Source organism: Astatotilapia calliptera, chromosome 23 (assembly GCF_964374335.1).
Source record: "Astatotilapia calliptera chromosome 23, fAstCal68.1, whole genome shotgun sequence".
Taxonomy (NCBI): domain Eukaryota; kingdom Metazoa; phylum Chordata; class Actinopteri; order Cichliformes; family Cichlidae; genus Astatotilapia; species Astatotilapia calliptera.
The window spans coordinates 19,709,087-19,730,803 of NC_137443.1; the positions used below are offsets into that span (position 1 = coordinate 19,709,087).

Sequence of the window (21,717 nt, forward strand, 5' to 3'; positions counted from 1 at the left end):
AAAAGTAAGTAACGAGTTTATCAGGTGATAGTTTATCATTTCTGTTCTGTTTGAGATCTTGGTGTGTTGTTTAGATGTCACTTTTTATTTTGTTTTTTCCTTTTCACGTTCACATTGCTAATGTTCTGCAGAACACGTGGATAGGTTTGGGAATGATAGGTTAGATTAAATCATAACCCTTTACAAGATTTACTCTATGCAATGAAAACTGACACTTACCCAGTACATTTAAATAGGACACAGAGAGTTCTTTTACTAGTATCTATATGTGATCTGAGAATCAGAAATGTCTAATTTTTCCAATAAATCTAATGAATACAAAAGCAAACCTTGTGGTTGTCTCTGACACCAGGATCTTTGTTGATCGACTGTGTTTTTCACTGGCCTCTTTGGTAAGATTAGTTTCAGAGGTTTCCACTTCACCATGAGTTACTTTGCCCATTATTACTTTAAGCTGCCATATTTCATTGACCTTCTCAGTCTCTGGTCCCCATATCACTGATAAAAAAGTCTCTTCCAGTGTCTATGGCTGTTCACTAACTCACTGTTTTGTGTCTTTTTAATGGCATTTTTATATTGTTAAGCACTTTTTGCAGCATTGTCTGTCTGGAAATGTGCTGAATAAATACATTTGACCTTGACCTTAAACGTTCAGGTTGCTTCACAGAAACTTTCTACGTCTTGTTTTCAGTGTCTACAAATCTTGCCAGTTTCACATAGTATTTCAATCTGGAGAGATTATTAGAAAGAATCTGGCGATTGTGGCTCAAGAGTTGGGCGTTCGTCTTGTAATCGGAAGGTTGCCGTTTCGAGCGCCGGCTCCGACAGTCTTGGTCGTTGTGTCCTTGGGCAAGACACTTCACCCGTTGCCTACTGGTGGTGGTCAGAGGGCCCGGTGGCAGTGTCTGGCAGCCTCGCCTCTGTCAGTGCGCCCCAGGGCGGCTGTGGCTATCACCAGTGTGTGAATGTGTGTGTGAATGGGTGGTTGATTGTGTATAGTGTAAAGCGCTTTGGGGTCCTTAGGACCAAGTAAAGCGCTATACAAAATACAGACCATTTACAGACCAAAGAATAAAGAAGATTTACTGATGAACAGAATTTTGATAGTTATTTGGCGGTTAGACTCCGACGGCTCATCTCAGTGCAATAGAACCCCAGCTGTGAAAAGGATTAGACTGCGACCTAATCTTTGAAAAGTTTGTTGGAAATGTGAACAACTGGGTTTTACTACAGTACTTTGCAACAGTAAAAAAAAACCCTTGATGACTTGTAAACATAAATTTAAAATGTATTAATGTAATCTTTTTTCACATACTTTTTCCAGATGTCATTCTGCCTTCCAGCAACCTACAGAACCACTGCAGACTGAGTCAGCTCATCATACCTCTTTCAGTTAATGCTGCCATAATTCTAGTATTTGGTGAGTTAGTTACGGTAAATAAGTTTAACTGGGCCATACTTGGTCCACAAACAGCTTCTGTCACACAGCCAATATTCACCAGAGCCAAAACATATTGTAACTCCTGTGGAAGCCAAGATGGTAGCATGAGTAGATCTTAAAGGTTAGAGATATTTCAAAAACAACAGTATAGTGTTGGACACACTTAACTTGAGACAAGATTGATGTTTCCCTTTCTGAATTAACTCTTGTAAGATATTTTTTGCAGCTGTACACAGAAACTAGTTTATCATCAGCATAAAGTTGGATCTCTGCATCATGAACAGTTCACTTCAGCGCTGTTCAGAGTTTAAAGATCAGATTTGTTCATTCGTCACGAGACGTCTTGTACTAATGTGAGTCTGAAGGTAAAGTGACCCAGTGATCTGTTGGCAGGGATTGTTTTTGTAACGCTGTCTTTGAAGAGGAAAGGCTGCAGCAACCAGGGGGATAATGTTTCAGTTCAAATCTCTGATGAATCAGAGGTGGTTCAGGCTCCGGTAAGCAATTGCTGCTATTACCGTATTTCCCGGACTACAAAGCGCACCTAAATATTAGCCGCACAAGCTAAAATCAGGGGAAAATCCTGTTTTGTACATACATTAGCCGCACCTGACTAAAAGCCGCAGGTGTTTCAATGTTGACTTATCATATGTAAGAGAATATGCACAAAGGGAATTGTCAGGAAAGAGATGGCTGTTTGGAGACATCACTTTTATTAATATTTTGAAAAACAAGTTATGGGTACATATTTGCACATGTAGTACATAACAGTAGCCTACAGCACACCAGAAAAATAGATTCGGACTACCTTTTAGGCTCAGGTGCAGTGACACGGCTTTAACAAGAAGAAAAGTCAGTCATTCACCATCTTTCTCTTCTTCCTGCGCACTAAAACCACCAAAGTCCTCTTCTCCAGTGTCGGATACAAACAGGCTCAGGATGGCTTCGTCATCCACTCTCCGCTTCTCTCCTTCGTTGTCACTTTCAAAACCAAAGAAATCCTCATTGTCAGTGTCAGAGTCGAACACCCTCAGAAGGGCCGTGGCGGTGTCCTCCTCTCCATCATGCAGCAGTCCAGCCCTTCAAAATTCGTTGGTGATCGTGGATGTTTTCACACTTTTCCACGCTGTCAGAATCCACCGGTGGAGTTGGGCATAACTTGCTTTTTGGGCATAACTTGCTTTTTGGGCATAACTTGCAAGTTTATCGCCGCTCATCATCCACGCCTCCCGCTGAATGCGTAGCGCTACTTTGAAGTTTGTTTTTCGCGCTACTTCGTACGGCACTACGTTGCCTGGCGGACGGACATGTGACTAACATACCACTCTTGAACCCCGATCCTTCCGCCAGGCAACGTAGTGCCGTACAACAGCGGAACACACAAAACAAATCGTCTTACGATATGACAAAAATCACGGACAATCCATAGAAAAGCCGCACCTGACTAAAAGCCGCAGGGTTCAAAGCTTGTGCAAAAAGTAGCGGCTTATAGCCCGACATTTACGGTACTAAGAAATGAAATGGAACTGTGAGTGCTAATCTTACAAACTTGGAACATTTTGTTTTTGTTTTGTTTACTTTTGTTAACATTTTTTTTTCATTAGTATATTCCCTTATTCCTGATTTCCTGTGCTTGTCTGTGCTGGTTCCTGAGATTACTACCTTGTTGTACTAATTCCTTCTGTTCTTTTCCAGCCAAGGGTGATCTACTCCCAACCCGAATGATGCCACCGAAAAAAATAAAATAAATTAATAGTCTTTACTGTAATAGGCTTTTTTAAGACGACTTTGTCTTGTTCTGGATCCTGAAGCTGATCGCGGTTTTTCTGTGGATCATGTTGGCGGTTCTGCTCTGCGCAGATGCAGAGAACATGACTGATATTAAAGGAGAGCTGAGGAGAGATTTCACTTTAACCTGATCCAGTGGGGCTTCAGATAGTGTTGAACCTAAAACCAACACTTGTGGAAACTTACAGACTTTTCTCCTAGTGTTTTACTTTAATGTTTACTTCAACAACAACGTCAACATGTTTCCGCCACAGTTTTTCTTCAGACTCTATCTACTGCTTTTCAAATTTTGCAACCAACTTGTCAACCTTGGAAAACAGACTTGTCACTTTAGATTTCAGAGTAGAGGACTACGGGCTTTACTTGTGTGGCAGGAAAATAAATTATATAATGCATTTTGTGGACATTTTCTGACCAATATCAAGTAAGTACCAAAGGTTTTTGTTTATTTATTTATTTTGACTGTGTGGTGTCTCTCAAAGTTGAAGAGATGTTGTTTACTGATCCATTGTTGTCAGATTCTCTTTGAAAATGACATTTGACTTAAAAACCACAAATATTAATGTATTCATATCATCTTTAGGGAGAAAATAAATGGCTTCCATGTGGTGTTTCAGCAGCATTGTTAGACTTTTTTAATCTAGTTATGATGTGACACTCTATATTCATGTGAATGTTTGGCATTGTGTTAAAAAAAGAGAAAACAGCAAGCTTTCTGCACTTCCATGGTCACTTAACTGCAAGCTGTAGTTATGTAACCATGGAAGTGCATTTTGTATTACTGAGAGAGAGAGAGAGAGAGGGAGACAGAAAACCCTGTCAAGTTGGCATCTGAAAGCAGAGAAGGCTTGAGATTTTAAGGGTTCAGTTTACAACATTTCCACTGAGCAAAAGATGTGGTCATATATTAACAGACGTTTTACAACACCACTAGCACATTCTTGGAAATGCAGACTTGCAGAAAGGGTAATACGGAGATCAAACTAAAAGTGTAAGGTGGAGTTGGATTTGTAGTATCAGTACCACCAGGTGATGTAGATCATGTTGTTGGAGTTTTACAGTATTGGATCTGTGGAAAGACACTGGAAAAGTTACAAAAATGTACAAAAACGTTTCAGATATATCTATGTATCACAAAAATAGCACTTTCCCTGTTGATTGTGTAATGTTCTTATGCTACTCAGTAATCATGGTGGATAGATTTGTTTCACCAGACTAGAAAACTATATAAGCTACAGTTGTGTGAAAAAGTGCTTGCCCACTTACTGATTTCCTATTTTGTAATATTTTTGTCACACTTAAATATTTCAGATCATCAGACAAATTTAAATATCAGAATAATTTTTCAAATAAACAAGACACATCTTCTACATGAAGGTGTTTGTTATCAAGGGGGAAAAATGTGTGGAAAAGCGATTTCCTGCTAAATGGTTGGGCCACCCTTAGCAGCAACAACTGCAATTAAGTGTTTGCGATAACTGGCAACTGTGTAGAAATGTTGGTACATTCATCTTTATATAATTGTTGTAATTCAGCCACACTAGAGTGTGTTTAAGCATGAGTGGAACTTTTTAAGGTCATAACACAGCATCTCAATCGGACACATTTAAGTGTGTAATCTGCCTCGTCTCTCACCCTTTTATGGATATGAACTGCCTCCCACTCTCATAGATCAGAACTTATGCTCTGGGGGTCACACCACAAGTTTCTCCCCTTTTATGCTGATAGCAGTGAATGATGCAGTGGTGTTTCTTGCAGCATGAGATGGTGCATTGTCTTGCATGAAGATGATTTCCTTGCAGAAAGCACGGTTCTTCTCTTTCTACCATGGAAGAAAGTGATCAGTCAGAAACTCCACATACTTTGCAGAGATCATTTTTACACCTTCAGGGATCCTAAAGGGGCCGGCCAGCTGTCCCCCCCGTGATTCTGACTCAAAACATGACTCCACCACCTCCTTGCTGACATCGCAGCCTTTTTGGAATATGGTTGCTGTCCACCAACTATCCACCAACCCTAACCCATCCATCTGGACCATCCAGGGTTGCACGGCACTCAATAGTGAACAAGACTGTTTGAAAATTAGTTTTCATGTAGTTCTGGGTCCACTGCAGCCGTTTCTGCTTGTGAGCACTGGTTAGGGGTGGCTGAATAGAAGGCTTACACATAACTGCAAGTTTCTGGAGGATCCTACATCTTGACATTCACGGGGTTCCAGGCTCACCAACAGCTTCAAATATTTGTTTGCTGCTTTCTTAATCCGTCTTAATCCGATGTATGTCTGACAGAAACCTTTGTCCAGGAGCCTTTATCTGCACGAACCCCGTGTGCTGTGAATCAGCAACAAATCTCTTAAAGGTACAATGATCACGCTTAAGTTTTTGTGAAATATTTAAGGTTTTCATTTCTTATCCAAGGTATTCAACTGTTTCACGCTTTTCAGCAGCAGAGAGATCCGGTTTCTTTCCCTTATTGTTTGAAAATGCTGGTCTGCTTAATGATGTGGAACATCCATCTTAATTAGTTTTTCCTTAAATAGGCTCATCTGGCAAAATAATGATCATAGGTGCCCGAGATTGATTTCAGTGATCCAAAGAGCCCTGAGGCACAATGCCATCCATGAGTTTAATTGAAAACATATTAATCTTTGTGACACTTAAATATAATTTACATAATGATTTGGGAGGTGGTGTAAACCTTGTGGACATTTTTTTGTTAAATGGTCACACCACTTCACTGTGTTATTTTATTACAGCTTAAATTCATCAGCCAACAGCAGAAAGCAGCTGAAAGGCTATGTATTAGCACAGTAGTAATATCTTAGCTCCAATTAGAGCTGCACAAGTTTGACTTCCTGTGAGTCACTTTGTAATTTTGGAGGACTTTTTTATCAAGTGTGACATCAGATGAAATGACCACAGGAAACAGAAAACAGCGCTTCTCTGCCAGTTATATCAGAACTGAGCTGCTTTTAGACGACTCCATCTCATTCTGGATGTTCGAGGAGATCTACAGTCAATTCAAAGCTCATATCAACTGTGGTCTTTTGTGTGATCTTCTTACTGCTCTCCTGATTTTGAAACCAATTTTTTAATCTTGGGAAACTTGTCACTGAAAACCTTTCAGGAGAGAACTGCAGGCTTTGTCTCTATGGCATGACGACAAACAGCAAACTTCACTTTGTGGACACTTTTCACTCAGTCAGTAAGTACAAAGTTTTTACTTTAAAGGTCTAAAAGTCAGTGATGCCTACGCACTGACACCAGTTACTGTTAACCATTTTCAATGTATAAAGTCATTTTAGTGAGCAATAATCTCATTTTCTCAGAGTGGGAGAAACGTTTTGTCATGGTCCTGGGTCTTTTGACCCAGCGTTTTAAGTTTGAGTTTATTTTGTTCATTAGGTTATCTAAGTTCATTTGGTTATTAGACTCCTTGTGTTTTCTTCCCCTGTATTTAAGCTTCCCCTCACCCTTCGTGTTTCATGCTGCGTGTCTTATGTTATCAAGTTTGTATTATTATGCCTAAGTGTTTCTAGTTATTATTTTCCCCTCGTGTTTCCAACCATGTTAAATCTCCCCTGCTCTTCATGCGTTTCATGTCTGTGTCTTACGTTGTCAAGTTCGGGTTGTCATGTCTATGTCTCATTATGTTTCCTGTTTTATTGTGAAGAGGTCTGGTGTTCTGTGTTCATCATGTTCAGTTTTACTCTCCCACTGTGACGTCATTATGTTCATGTGTGCCAGCTGTTTCCTCATGTGTCTCCACTTCCCCTAATCACCTCCTGTGTATTTAAGTCCTCTGTTTTCAGTGTGTGATTGTCAGGTCGTCTGTTGTCCATGCCATGCTTCCAAGTTTCTTGTCTAGGTTTTTCTTATTGTTTGTTTAGATTTCCCAGTTTAGGTTTGTGTTAATTTTGCTTCAGTTTGCCTTGCCCTTTGTTTGTACCTTTTCTACCAGCCATATTAAACGGCTCACCTTTTGTTAACATTCAAGTTTTGTTCCCTGTTCCTTGGAGTCTGCATTTTGGGTCCTTTTTTTCAATTCATACAGTCTGCCCTCGCCAGACTGTGACACGTTTCTCCCCAAAATAATACTGATAATAGTCACAGTGTACTGAGTACTTGTGTGCTGTGTTTAAGGATGAGGAGCATCATTTTCTGTTCATCTTCCCTTGGACTAAAAACTGACTTCCAGTTTCCAGGTTACATTTGTGCATTTTTGGCCTTCTGTGGAACCGAATACTTCATAAATTTTGATTTAAATCTTTCTATAAATAGACTCAGACTAATGTCCGAGTGGTACAGCAAATTTAGTGCTGATTAAGAAAACTACCACACTACAGATTGTGTGTCAACTATCATTTTTATTTAAGGTTTCAGGAGTTTTTTCTGCAAAAGCAACTTAGAGACACAAGATGGAGCCACTTGATCAGATCATCTTTGTTGAACAGCTGAAGCCCACCAGCTCTGGTGTTTGATTATTTAGAGTTTACTTCACACTACTTTAGACCTGCTGTTAGTTCTGCTAAACAAGATTTACTTATTGTCATTATGTTGCTATAACATAACAAAATTGCAGTGGTGCCCTCTGTGATAAAGTAAAACAAAAAAAGATAAATGAAAAGATTAAAAAAAGATAAATGGAGAAGTCTGTAGAGTACAGTGATTGTATGTGAATGTGCGTGCAGGGAGTCCATGAGCCTATGTAAGTGTGTCTGCAGGGCAGCAGAGGGAAAGGCAGATGGCTTTCACAAAGTTGGTATTTGTGGTTTGCTGTTTTATCAAAAAAAGCCAAAACGAGCGTGTAAAGAAGGAAGTGTGGAACACTTCACCGTCAGTCACAGAGCTGAGCTACGACTCAGACTTGTTGTTGTTGCTGGAGCTGATCATTGTTCACCTGTGGATGGTTCTGCTCTGAGCAGAGGCAGAGGATGTGACCGAGGTCAAAGGGCAGCTGGAGACAGAAATTTCTTGCTTTTATTCATGATTTAAAATTTTCAGTTCATCTTAAACTTATCTCAGTTGTTCTGTCTCCAGGTATCACTTCATGCACTGACTCAGACCAGCAGCAGCAGAAGACCAGCCTTCCTGATTACCGCCCTCATTGTTTTCATAGTGGGTGGGTGTAATATCATTAGTAGAGTCAACAGCTACTCCATTACAGATATTTGCAGCATTCGCAGTTATGATACAAAGAAAATAAAACCTCTAGAATTCAAATATTTAACATATCGGCACAAAATAAAATTAAAGGTATTAAAATTAAGTAACTACAACCAAGATGAACAATAATACATCACTTATGACACTGTGGCATCATTGGTTTAACAAAAGCAAAACCAAAGCAAACCATGTAGAAGCAGTGACATTAGTATGGATGCTATTAGAGTATTTCTTCTTGTTTCCAGTTGTAAGAGCTGCTACTATTGCTAAAATCACAGCTGCTAACAAAACTAAAAATGAACCTATGAGATGTTAATGATGAAAGATGCACATAGCTGCTTTTGCGGTTGTTTGTGTTAAAGCTGTGAGTTCAGTACCTTTTTCTTTCTGTTTCAGAAAAAAAACACCTGGTGTAATTTTGTACATCAGTGCATATTTAGTTTTTTTGAGATTTAGTCAAACACACATTATCAGCTCCTATTTGAGATCATAATAATGCATAAGAATGACAGTAATATTGTGTAATTCATCTGAATACTTTCACTGAAATTCCCACAGTATCATCAGTGATTGTCATAAAGAACAGAAATACATGTCGGAGAGTTTTCAGGTGCAACTGAATGAATGCATCATAACTCAGCTGTGTAGGAACCTATGAGTGGAGAATCACACCACCAATCCTGTGAATGCTGAATAACTGCTATAACCACATCACGTTTAAGCAGGTCTGTCTCTCTGCCTGTAGACACTGGTGCAGTCAAAGCCCAAACACCACAAGTGGATGTTCAGTTATCATAAATGCATATCACACATATTTCTCTCTCAGATATGATGAGGTGTTAAATCCTTAAATGAGGCAGATGTGCTAGTTGTAATGGAGTATTTTCAAAGATACTAGTTTCACAAAGAAATGATCTTCTTCATCATCATTATAAGGTAATGGTCAGAATCTGAATCTGTTAAGAACACTAACATTTATAAACAGGAAGGGAGTGCAAGACAGAGACTTTGATCACAGGAAAAGCAGGCTACAGCAGACAACAGCTGACTCAGTCATTAAGATAGTTTTATGATTGGTTCATTTGCTTTGCTTGCTTTAATGTTTTCTTGCTCAAGTACAAGTAAATGAAGTAGTTTTACTGCTGTCAGTGGGAGCAGCAGAAGGAAGCAGCACAGAGGTGTTAGAGTCAGATTAACTTTAAAAGCAGTGTTAACCTGAGCTGCACAGTGCTCACTGAAGGTTGAAAAGGTTTCATTTCCTCTGAGGTGTCAGTGGTTTTTATTTTCTTCTTTTTTTTTTAATTCAGATGTGACATCAGCCAAACTCACCATGTAAAGTAGGAAGTACAGAGCACTTCTTTGTCTGTCCCATCAGAGCTGAGCTGCTTTCAGACGACTCCGTCTTGTTGTGGATGCTGAAGCTGATCATGGTTCTCCTGTGGATGATCCTGTTGGTGCTTCTGCTCTGTGCAGAGGCCGAGAACGTGACCGAGGTCGGAGGAGAGCTGGGGACCAATATCACTCTAACCTGCTCCAATCAGACATCAGACCCATACTGGTACATGGAGATCTACAGTCAGTTCAGAGCAGGTATCGGTCGCAGTTTTTCCTCAGCAGACTCTACCTACTACTCTCCTGGTTTTGAAACCAAATTTTTAATCCTGGGAAACAAACTCGTGATTAAAAGCTTGACAGCAGAGGACTGCAGGCTTTACTTCTGTGGCATCAAGAGAGGAGGCAGCATTCAGTTTGTGGAGACTTTCCGCGTCATCTCAGGTAAGTGCCAGAGTTTATTTAACTTTATTATTTATTGTTCAGGCCCCATGATCCGTTAGTGGTAAAGCATACTTTGAAAAACCTGACAGTGTCAAGTAAGTGGCAAAGTTTTTGTTTTGTTTTACATCACGTCCTGTATGGAGTAACACAGTGTGAAGTAGCTTCATTCTCGCATCATGGGCTTTTTTTTTTTTTTTTTTAAATTGACTGATTTTAATTTTATTTGAACAGCTTTCTTTGCGTCTCGCTGGTGTTTAGGTCTGGATTTCTTTGCAGTACATTACATTTTGTATCAGCACATCTCAGAGTTAACATTCTGTTTGCCACTTTCTGAAATATTTTCCTCTATTTCTGTTGAATGTGAGGTCTTGTTGTGTGTATGAAAATACTGCATTATGTGGTTAGGTTATTTTTAAACCAGGTCGGGGATGAGTTCCTGCCCCAAGTGGAGGAGTTCAAGTATCTCGGGGTCTTGTTCGCGAGTGATGGAAGAAGGGAGCCGGAGATTGACAGACGGATTGGGGCTGCAGCTGCTGTAATGCGGACGCTGCACCGGTCCATGGTGGTGAAGAGGGAGCTGAGTGTAAAAGCGAAGCTCTCAATTTACCGGTCGATCTACGTCCCTACCCTCACCTATGGCCACGAGCTGTGGGTAGTGACCGAAAGAACGAGATCGCGGATACAAGCGGCGGAAATGAGCTTCCTCCGAAGGGTGGCTGGCCTCTCCCTTAGAGATAGGGTGAGAAGTTCGGCCATCCGGGAGGGACTCAGAGTAGAGCCGCTGCTGCTCCACATCGAAAGGAGTCAGCTGAGGTGGTTCGGGCATCTGACAAGGATGCCCCCTGGGCGCCTCCTGGGTGAGGTGTTCCAGGCATGTCCCACCGGGAGGAGGCCCCGGGGCAGACCCAGGACACGCTGGAGAGATTATATCTCTCGGCTGGCCTGGGAACGCCTTGGTATTCCCCCGGATAAGCTGGAGGAGGTGGCTGGGGAGAGGGAGGTCTGGGCCTCTTTGCTTAGGCTGCTGCCCCCACGACCCGGCCTCGGATAAGCGGTTGAAGATGGATGGATGGATGGATGGATGGATGGTTATTTTTAAATATCAATATTTGTTCTCAACTCCAACCTGCAGAACACTGTTGAGCAGCACAAATGGGAATGGTTGTTGGTGATAAACAAGTGAGGGAACACGTTTTTACCAGCTTAGCATTTTATATCAGCTCTTCGAGGGAACAAGCCAGCAGGAAGCTGCGCTGAGTGAGCCGATTAAACAAATATTCTAAAAATTTTAATGTGCAGCTCTTTTGCATCTGTCTGTTACACTCAGCGGGTTAAATTTGGAACCAGTTCAGGGTCCAATTCATTTATTATGTAAGTGGAAAGGGTGCATCAATGGTAATACACACATGTGCATATGCATACGTAGCTGATGGTGTGTTACTGATGGAAAAGTCATTTCCATTTTACTGTGCTTACCTTCTATGTTGATGAGAGAAAGTACTCATTAACATAGCTTTGAAGTGTCAACATCCAACAGTGTAGATGCTGCAGTCAGTGAACATATTGTAAATAAACACACATAATTATTCTAAAAAAAAAAAAAGTAAGTCCTAAAATTAAACAGAATTCACTCATCTGGAAATTTACTGAATCCACAGTTTATCACATCTACTACTTTTTTTGTCTTTTCTAAGCTTTCCACTTTAAAGGTCAAAGTAGTTGATCTGAACATATCTAACACTTGATTTGGTGACACTCACTTTCACCACAAATTCAAGGAAGCGTCTAGCATGCGATGTGTACACATAGCTATTTTCTCTCTTTTAAAAAACAAAAAGTAAATTCTCTCAAGGTGTCCTTGGTGTTGTTGGTGGTGATTGAGTCCACTTTAGGACAGGAGATAATAAATAACGTAACAAGTTTACCAACCAAGAAGTTGTCTCGTGTTTGGATGCTGTGTCTTTGAATCTCACTGGTTAGTTTCATTTGCACTTTATCTGGTTACATCTGGTTACAAAAAAACTAAAAACCTGTTTAACTTTAAAAAAGATGGTAATTAAAAATAAAACACTTCACCATGCACACTTAAAAATGAAAACTTCCAGTGCACTGTGAGAATGACAATGAGACCTCTCAATCATCTGAACCTGATGAGCAAGAAAAACAAACATAACGCGTACATATCCACTGCTTTACAAAACTGTTTGCTAGCTATTGACGCTTATAGTTGATCACTTCTAAATAATAATAAAGTTCAAAAACAGTTTTAAAGTGTGAGCTTTACTCTAGTGAAAACGCAAAGAAAGGTCATGACTTGTGAATCTAACAGTTTCTCAGCTCATCTTTCCTCTTTTTTTGTCAGATGTCACCCTAAACATCACCGACCCCCAAATCGACTGCAGACTCAGTCAGCTCATCATCATCTGTGTCTCTGTTACTGTTGTCGTGTTTGTAATACTGGGTAAGTGAGCCATCATAGATAAGACACTTGAACAGACTCTCTACCAAATCTACAAGTGTTTATCTGAAGCCTGGTCATTTTTCTAATGAACATAATCACACTAAAGTAAAGTGACTGAGAAACATTTATCAGACCAGTCCACACATCTTGTGTAATTGTGAGTTTGATGGTGACGTGACTCAGTGGTCTGTTGCAGGTGCTGTTTTTACAGTGTTGTGTTTGAAGAGAAAATCCAGAAGGATCCAGAAGAATAATGTTTCACTTCACATCTATGAGAACACAGACACACTGAGGGCTGCGCAGGTAAACAAACCACTGCTCTCATCGATAAAACTGATACTGTGACCGCTAATGTTCAAAAACTAGTACTGTAGAAGACCTGATAGTAATAGTTAGTGTAGTAGTAATAGTTAAATCTAAAAGTAAATTGTGTAATAAAGATGCAAAAGAAATTTTATAACATTGATCCTTTTGCTTTTAACACCTCTGGTTAAAAATATGATTTTATAGAAATCTCTATGAGAAAATTAACCTGTTTTCGACCTATGAAATTATTCCTCACTTGATCTCTGAGCTCAGTTAACATTTTCCTGATGAGTTTACAGTGGTCACTTCTAGCTCCATTAAAAACAAACAAACAAAAACAGAGACAAGAGTGAAAATAATCACTTCAAGGTTTCAAAATGGGACAAATCAACATTTGAAGGACAAGCTAACAGTTGAGACCACTGGGTTTCTCCATTCAAACATATTCATACAGCATTTTTTTTTGTCTCACTTAGTAATTGTTACATGTACACCCTGAGTGAAATGTGTACTCTCTGATATGTGGGCAGTTTAATGACGTATTGTATAAGCTGAGCCACATCCACCCTAATCTCTGATAACTGTTCTATGTTTGCTACTGCTAATACTACAGCAGCAACTACTGCTAATACTACAGCACCAACACTACCACTGTTTAAAGTTCCACCACTGTACTGCTTCTTCTCCGTACTCATTGCTTGTGTTTTATTTCAGAACAAGGTGATCCAGTCCCAACGGGCAAAAGCTCACTGAAAGACTTCTTTACCCATAAGCTGAAAGATGTTGCTTTTGTGGACAATTTGAATTGTTTCACATTTAACCCCCAAAATACATTTTCATGCATTTTTGTCTACTGCAGGACATAAATTGACATTTTGTGTATTATCAGGATTGTAAGAAAACAGCTGCGTACTTATGATGTAAAACGTCATATAAAAATGTGATGTGCTTCAAGTGTCAGCTGGAACCCTTTGAACATGTGAAGTGCAGCTTAAGAGAGTCTGAAACCTATTAAGCTAAAAATTGAAAGCATGTCTGAAACTTTAAGGGCTGCATCCACAAGGCACTAAGTGGATGTGGTAGCACTATTTATAACAGTATCACATGACTAACTATAGTGACTGAAGTACAAACATATATAATGTCAACAGTAATGTCAACAGCATATTGTATTTGTAGTAGTACATATAGAATTGCATGTAAACTGCTTAGCAATACATACATTAAAGACTATTTTTGCGGTTGTACTAAAAGCAGCTCTAATAAACAGGATTGTGGGTAATTGAAGTAGCATTTGTAGTTTTTAAAGCAGTATAATATTATGTATCTGTAAGTTAGCTAACAATTCTGTTAGCACAAATACTTCTTTTGTCCAACGCTTGTCTAAAAGTGTAAAAACAAAGCGTGAAAAAGGAAGTGATTTCCTGAGTTAATTATACACTTTCCTGAGAAACAACTACTCACACTGAGGTGGCTCTAAAGCCCAGTGGCCTCCTTTTCTGTTACTCCCTGGAAACTCAGTTAAATTAGCATTTCAGACTTTTTTTAAAAGAATTACTGGAATACATGAATCATTCAGCTTTGACTGTTCATCTGCTTTTACCCACATTGTCCAGCAGCCTACCACACAATCAGACATCCTGATTCAAGATGTCTGTGTAGCCGATCTCTCCTGCGTCCACACAGGAAGTGATGCATCAGCCAGTGGCAATAGGTGATGAATAACTTTCCACCAGTTCAAGTAAGAATGAGCAAAAATAACTGGTGTTTAATTTGAAAGTTAGCGAGTGAAATTATTACAGATGAGAGTGAAATAAAGAATAGATTGACATGTGACATATGAGGAAATGCTTTACAGTGGGATGCAACCTTGGTAATAGTCATTGTTTTCCTGTATATATTGTTGGTTGCTACAATAAAAAGTTTCAGTTAAATATATCATATTGAACTACTCTACTAACTACGATACTCTGAAGCTACACTTCAGAGAAAATTAAAAGAGGTGGGAAACTTACAATTGACCCCCTTAAATACTCTTTCTCATTATTGGATTCACCTGTGTATGTAGGTCAGGGGTCCCTGAGCTTACCAAGCCAATTTGAGTTCCAATAATTAGTTCTAAAGGTTTTGAAATCAATAAAATGACAACAGTGCCCAAATTTATGCACCTGCCTGATTTTGTTTAAACAATTATTGCACACTTTCTGTAAATCCAATAAACTTCATTTCACTTCTCAAAGATCACTGTGTGTGTCTCCTATATCAGCGGTCCCCAACCCCCGGGCCTCGGACCGGTCCCGGTCCATGAGTCGTTTGGTACCGGGCCGGGAGAGTTGAGGCTCAGGTGTGAAATGTATGGTTTTCAAAAAAGGTTGGGGACCGCTGTCCTATATGATATATTTAACTGACATTTTCTATTGTAACAACCAATGATTAATACAGGAAAATAATGACTATTAACAAGGTTGCCCAAACTTTTGCATCCCACTCTACATGGTTACTTAGGCAACTGGATTCAATTTAGATAAATATGATTAAATTAAAGAAAATCACTGAAATTGATTGAACCCTTTTTTGAGTGGATGGATTGTAAAATTACACAGCTTCTGTGACATGTAAAAACGCTTTTGTGTCATTTAAATATTCATCTATTATTTATTAACTGGGAGGTTTTGACTTTGGTGTTATTGGAAAGAGCTTCATGCTTCCAGAATTAAAATCACCCCATCAAACAGATGTAGAACCAAAAACAAGTCTTCTTTCAAACAAACTGTACAAATGACAACACCTGAACATACCTGAAATAAATGAGTAAATTAATTTACAATCACACTGTATATATTTGTTTCAACATACAGGAAGAACACGTTCTATAGCTACACTTGCCTGTAGGGGTCACTGCTGAGACATTTTAATAGGATTCCAATAAAAATAAGTCATTCTTTCCAAACAGATGTTTATTTCGTACATCACTCTGATATTTGACAAAGACTACTGAACTGACTTCATTAAAAATATTTTTCTCTCCAACTTGTTCCTCTTTCTGTGTCTCAGTGGACAAGCTGCCACCGTCCAGTTGTGTTCCATTAATGCTCAAAATTAATAACACCTACATTGACTTTGTTAGTGTTAAATTCAACACATTGTCCCGTACGGGCAGTGCCATAATTAAAATTCATCACAAAGCAACAGAAAGTCTCTCATATTAACCCATCCAGCAGCGTTCACAGTGAAGGTCCACAAGTTGGACTTCCTGTGAGGTACTTGTGGTATTTTATCAGGTGTCATATCGGCTGAAGTCAGCATTTGCGACAGGAAGTGTAGAGGACGTCAGAGTCCATCAGAGCTGAGCTGCTTTCAGACAACTCCGTCTTGTTGTGGATGCTGAAGCTGATCATGGTTCTCCTGTGGATGATCCTGTTGGTGGTTCTGCTCTGTGCAGAGGCCGAGAAGGTGACCCAGGTCAGAGCAGGGCTGGGGTCAGAGGTCACTCTAACCTGCTCATATCAGACACCAGACATATACTGGTACATGGAGATCTACACCCAATTCAAAGTCTCAGGTAAAGACAAGGCTTTGTACTTTAATACTGAAAACTACAGAAGCAAAGAAAAAGAAGAAAAACACTGACATATGTTTATGGTAACTAACAACCACTGATGAAGACTGTATCAATAAAGCAATAAATAAAGGAAGTTATTTCATGTGGGAAGTATACACACGTATCTATATATGCACCATCTATCTTTCAGATCATTTTGTTGTTCTTTTTTCACAGATTGCTCTCATCCGCTGAGTCAGACCATCAGCAGCAGAGCAGCTCCACATCAGAGCATCAGCTCCTCATCATGTACTGCTCAGTCTTCGTCATTACTGCTGTCATATGTGGTTATTTATTCATTTAACATTAGTAGAGCCAACAGCTGCTGCTGCACAACTCAAACACATTAAGCACTGATCAATGTTTGTACAAATCAAATGAGTCATGCACACACAGGAGAAAACTCACTCCCAAAGTAAAGCAGGAAGTTACTAATCAAAGAGACAAACGCTAAGACACTCAAACGTCACACAGAAAAACAAACACACTGTCATGGTCCCCTTGTCTGCCCAGCCGGCCCCACAAGGCTACATGTGTTTTGTGTTGCTCTCTCTCCTTCGCCGCTCTGCCTGGGCGGAGCTCACTGCGGGCTCTCGCCCTTGGCCCACACACCTGTTCGCTGTTATGTGCCATTATGTGCCTACCATTTAAGGACGGGATGCACACCTTCTCGTCGCTGGATGGTTGTGCGAGACATGTTAGTGATCCTCTCAGCTCTTCTGCGAGACTTGTGATTTTGTGTAACCTGTCTTTCCTGTGTGATAGTTTTCCTCCTGTGACCTTCTCGCTGTGTGGACATGTGTGTGTTGGAGTTAGGAGAAGAGAACAAGTGCAAGAGAGTTTTTCCGTGGACCTTGTCTTGGACCCTTGGAACCCCCGATTTCCCCCCCACTGTATATATTCTGCACTTGGTGTTGTAAATAAACTCTGTGTTTGGAACTGACAACCTGCTCTGCATTTGAGTCCCTGCAACCAATCGTGACACACAACAGGGAAGGAAAACAATATAAGCAAGAACCCTTAATAAACCATGAACAAAACACTGATGGAAATTAACAGGCACTGAACTTAGGAGCTAAATAAACAAGGTAATAAGGAAGGACATGAGAAAACAAGTTACCAATAAAACTAAAACCCAAACATAATGCAAAATAACCTTTCAAAGTCCAAGAATTCAAACTTCAGGGTGTAAGTCCCACCAGTACATCAAAGCTGACTCACCTTTATAACGTCAAGTTTATTTAAACCTTTCTGTAAACATAAATGCTTACTGTTGTGTTGTACAGACTAAACTAACCTATACAACAAAGTGGAGTTGAACTCCACAGACTGTCCTATGAGTTAATATTTTGAGTATGTTATCTTTTTACAAAAAGTACATAAGTAAAAGTGCTTTTAACATGTGCTTCAAAGCTAGGTTTGACTGGGAAACTCAAAGCTCAAGTTTGGGATTCAGATCCTTTTTGTTCTTGTGTGACTGCTGTTACTTTTTCATTAACTTGTCTTCTTTGATTTGTTTCACTGTGAAACAGAAACTCGAGTTCAGCGCGGCTTCTTGTTTGAGTTTTCTCTGCAGTAATCCTTTGGAGACCAAAGATGAAGACAAGTCAACGTTTATTTCTATAGCACGCTTTTACACAACCTTCACTAACACAAAAAAGTCCTAAATTAACAATAAATATAAACATGATGATCATCTTTGACTCTGATGTTTATTAATTCAAATTATAATACAGCTGTGTAATATTGTTTACTAAATACATTAGAGCAGGTTTTAGATCTCACCCTGGGTCAACACACCTGAATCAAATGATTAGTTCATTACCAGGCCTCTGGAGAACTACAACACATGTTTATCATAATCAACCAGATTAAGTGTTTACTGGCAAATGACAGTGATGGCGGACATCATCATCACTATTCCAACAGTCCTCTCCACACAGACAAGCATAAACACACTCGACTATCACTAAATCAAATTTAACACATATTTGTAATGACACAAATTCAGTTTACAATAGGGCTCATTCGCTCGGTCAGTAGGTGGCGATATCCTCGTACACTGGGGAGTAAACGGCCATTTAACCAAACAGAAGAAGAAGAAAACCTCTGCACATGCCCAGTATTGAACTGGGAGGTATCATGGATTCATGCTTCTGAAATTAATGCAAAAACAAAAAGAGATTGTCTTTCAAACACGCTGTGGAAATCACAACACTTGAAAAACTTGTAATTCCTGTACTAAATATAAATGAATATTATTATCTACTATCACAGTTTATATATTTGTTCCATCATATGGGAAAACTATATGCTCTATCCATACACTCATACACTGGCTTCTCCTGCCTGTAGGGGTCACTGCTGAGATATTTAATAAAATTCCAATAAAAGTAATTCTTTGCAAAAACAGATTTATTTTATACATTGCATACTTTGCTCTGTATTAATTAAAAACATAAATTAATCAGAAAGCAGCAGGAAGTCTCTCATATTAACCTATCCAGCAATGTTCAAAGTGAAGGTGCACAAGTTGGACTTCCTGTGAGGTACTTGATGTTTGTGGTATTTTATCAGGTGTCATATAGGCTGAAGTCAGCATTTGGGGCAGGAAGTGTAGAGGACGTCAGAGTCCATGAGAGCTGAGCTGCTTTCAGACGACTCCGTCTTGTTGTGGATGCTGAAGCTGATCATGGTTCTCCTGTGGATGATCCTGCTGGTGCTTCTGCTCTGTGCAGAGGCCGAGAAGGTGACCGAGGTCAGAGGAGAGCTGGGGACCAATGTCACTCTAACCTGCTCCAATCAGTCCCCAGACATATACTGGTACATGGAGATCTACACCCAATTCAAAGGATATATTGGACGCAGTCATTCTTCAACTGGCACTCCTTTATACTCTCCTGGTTTTGAAACCAAATTTTCAATCCTGGGAAACAAACTCGTGATTAAAAGCTTGACAGCAGAGGACTGCAGGCTTTACTTCTGTGGCATCAGAAAAAAGGACATTCATTTTATCAGCACGTTCCATGTTGTGTCATGTAAGCAGAAGTTTTTTCTTATTTAAAAAATTGTAAAGTTTGCTTTTCTAAGAAAGACTTGCAAAAATAATTTGATGAAATTCTGAAGTGATTCTTGTTGGATATTCACATTAGTATTTTAGAAAGTGACTGGAACAGCCTGCTAGTATCATCTCTTCCTGACTTCATCAAAGTTTCTGAATTTAACTTCTCCGTGTGTTTTTTGTATGTTTTAGATTCTCAGTTCATCTTCATCTTTTCCACATTTCCCTCCATCCTCTGTTTCAGGTCATCAGCAGCAGAACAGCTCCATATCAGAGTATCAGCTGGTCATCATTTACCGCTCAGCCTTATTCCTTACCGCCCTCATCCTTCTCATACTAGGTGAGGCTTTTATTTGACAGCTGTTACTTTAGCACTGATCAATATTTGTATCACCAATGTAGGCGAGCTAAATGTAATAAAACATATTGCAGCAAAAACAACAACAAAAAAACCCTCTAAGTACGGTGAGCCTGAGGTCGAAAGGACAAGAAAACAGATGGAAAAACAGTTACAATACCCTTTTGCTGGTAAAGTATTATACCTACATTCTATATCCATACTCTCTACTGGTCAGGTTGTTGCACTCTATTTATCGTATTATTTTATTACATGTTTTTTTTTAATTCTTTATTTCTAAACTATTACTTCACGAAAGTGATTACAGGCATTAAACAACACAATTTACAAGGGAAAAATGAAACAAAACGAAAAAATTAAAATAAAATAAAAAAAATAAAAAGGGACATTGAATAGTTGGGAGTGACCAGTTAGCTAGGTTGGTAATTTCAAGCTTTGAAAAGAAGATTCGGCTTATGAGTATTGGCATATAGGACCCACTTATCCCAACACGAACAGAACCAACACACCCTGTCAGTGACATAAGCTGTTACCTCCTCCATCCTATAAATCTCTAGCGTAATTTCCCACCATAATGACAAGGTCGGTATATCTTGCAAGGACCATTTCTTAGTTATACTTTTCTTACTTGCAACAAGTAAAGCTCTTAACAGACGTGTCATTTTTAGACCAGTTCTGCGGTATACAACCAAAAAAGATTGTCTTCATGTCCAAAGAGAATGTACAGTCAAAAATGCCTTGTAGTGTACCATGAATGTCTTTCCAGTAGGTCCGTAGCACAGGACAGTCCCACATAATATGGGTGTGATGTGCTCGTTGGTGTCCACAGTTTCTCCAACACACAGGAGGATTCACATCATAATGAGCCTTTTGACACGGAGTAATAAAGAACCTTATCAAAGACTTCCATCCAAATTCCCTCCATCTGTTGGAGGAAGTACTCCTCCATTGCCGTTCCCACATCTGAGACCATTCATCCCTTGAAATACATACCCCACCCTCCTTTTCCCATAACATCTTCACATAGTCAGCTGAGTGGGGAAGCTTATTTATGAGAAAATTATACAAAAAGGAAATGAGTCTTGTATTGACATCCCCACTATACGCCTGTCTAAACAAAGTTACCAATTCCACATTAGTGTTTCACATCACACCGATTGTTGTCTTTATATAATGTCTTATTTGCAAGTCTTGATAAAAATCCTGTTTTTCTAGATTGTATTTCTGTTTCAGTGTGTCAAAACTAATTAAGTCCCCATCCTTAATCAAACAATTGAATGTAGATAACCCTTTAGCAGACCAACTTTTAAAACGTGAGTCAAATTTATTCGGGACAAAGTCAGAGTCATATGCATACCATTTAAATAAAGCCAAATCCCGTTCCAATTTAAATTCTTTCACGACTTTTCTCCATACAGTAAGTGTACATGACACCCAGGGGTTGCAAACCTTGTCAATACATTCTCGAATGTTCGAATCCATCAAGACATATAAACCGTGATATTATTTTATCCCATTCATTGAATTGGCTTGAATCAATAGGTATTGGTAGTGTTTGGAATAAATATAATAATCTTGGCAGAATATTCCTTTTGATGGATTCAATTCGTGAGTGTAGAGAGAGAAAGGGGATCATGTTCCATCGTCTAATATCACCCACTGTTCTCCTTTGTAGGGAACCAAAGTTCTCCTCAAATAGTTTAGTTAAATCCTTAGGAATAACAACTCCTAAATATTTCAATGACTTTTCTTGCCATCTC

At 39.3% G+C, this 21,717-nt stretch overlaps 1 protein-coding gene and 1 long non-coding RNA gene across 2 annotated transcripts; both read left to right on the forward strand.

Annotated features, from left to right (window-relative positions):
• The first annotated feature begins 5,977 nt into the window (after positions 1-5,977).
• LOC113015905 (uncharacterized) lies at positions 5,978-13,692 on the forward strand. Its single transcript, XM_080297502.1, has 6 exons — positions 5,978-6,433; positions 8,269-8,350; positions 9,770-10,170; positions 12,533-12,631; positions 12,828-12,934; positions 13,652-13,692. The coding sequence occupies exons 1-6, from the start codon at positions 6,385-6,387 to the stop codon at positions 13,688-13,690; spliced, it is 777 nt and encodes a 258-aa protein (XP_080153628.1). The 5' UTR covers positions 5,978-6,384; the 3' UTR covers positions 13,691-13,692.
• Positions 13,693-18,923: 5,231 nt separating this feature from the next.
• Positions 18,924-19,939, forward strand: LOC145424482 (uncharacterized). The gene is made up of 2 exons (XR_013905579.1): positions 18,924-19,576; positions 19,844-19,939. It is a non-coding gene; the product is annotated as an uncharacterized LOC145424482 (long non-coding RNA).
• Positions 19,940-21,717: the final 1,778 nt, after the last annotated feature.

Excerpts from the sequence above, each read along its gene's own strand:
- LOC113015905 (XM_080297502.1), top strand. The coding sequence starts at position 6,385 with ATGACGACAAACAGCAAACTTCACTTTGTGGACACTTTTCACTCAGTC. Across the intron at positions 6,434-8,268 it reads GGACACTTTTCACTCAGTCA|GTATCACTTCATGCACTGAC; the intron begins GTAAGTACAAAG and ends TTCTGTCTCCAG. Across the intron at positions 10,171-12,532 it reads GACTTTCCGCGTCATCTCAG|ATGTCACCCTAAACATCACC; the intron begins GTAAGTGCCAGA and ends TTTTTTTGTCAG.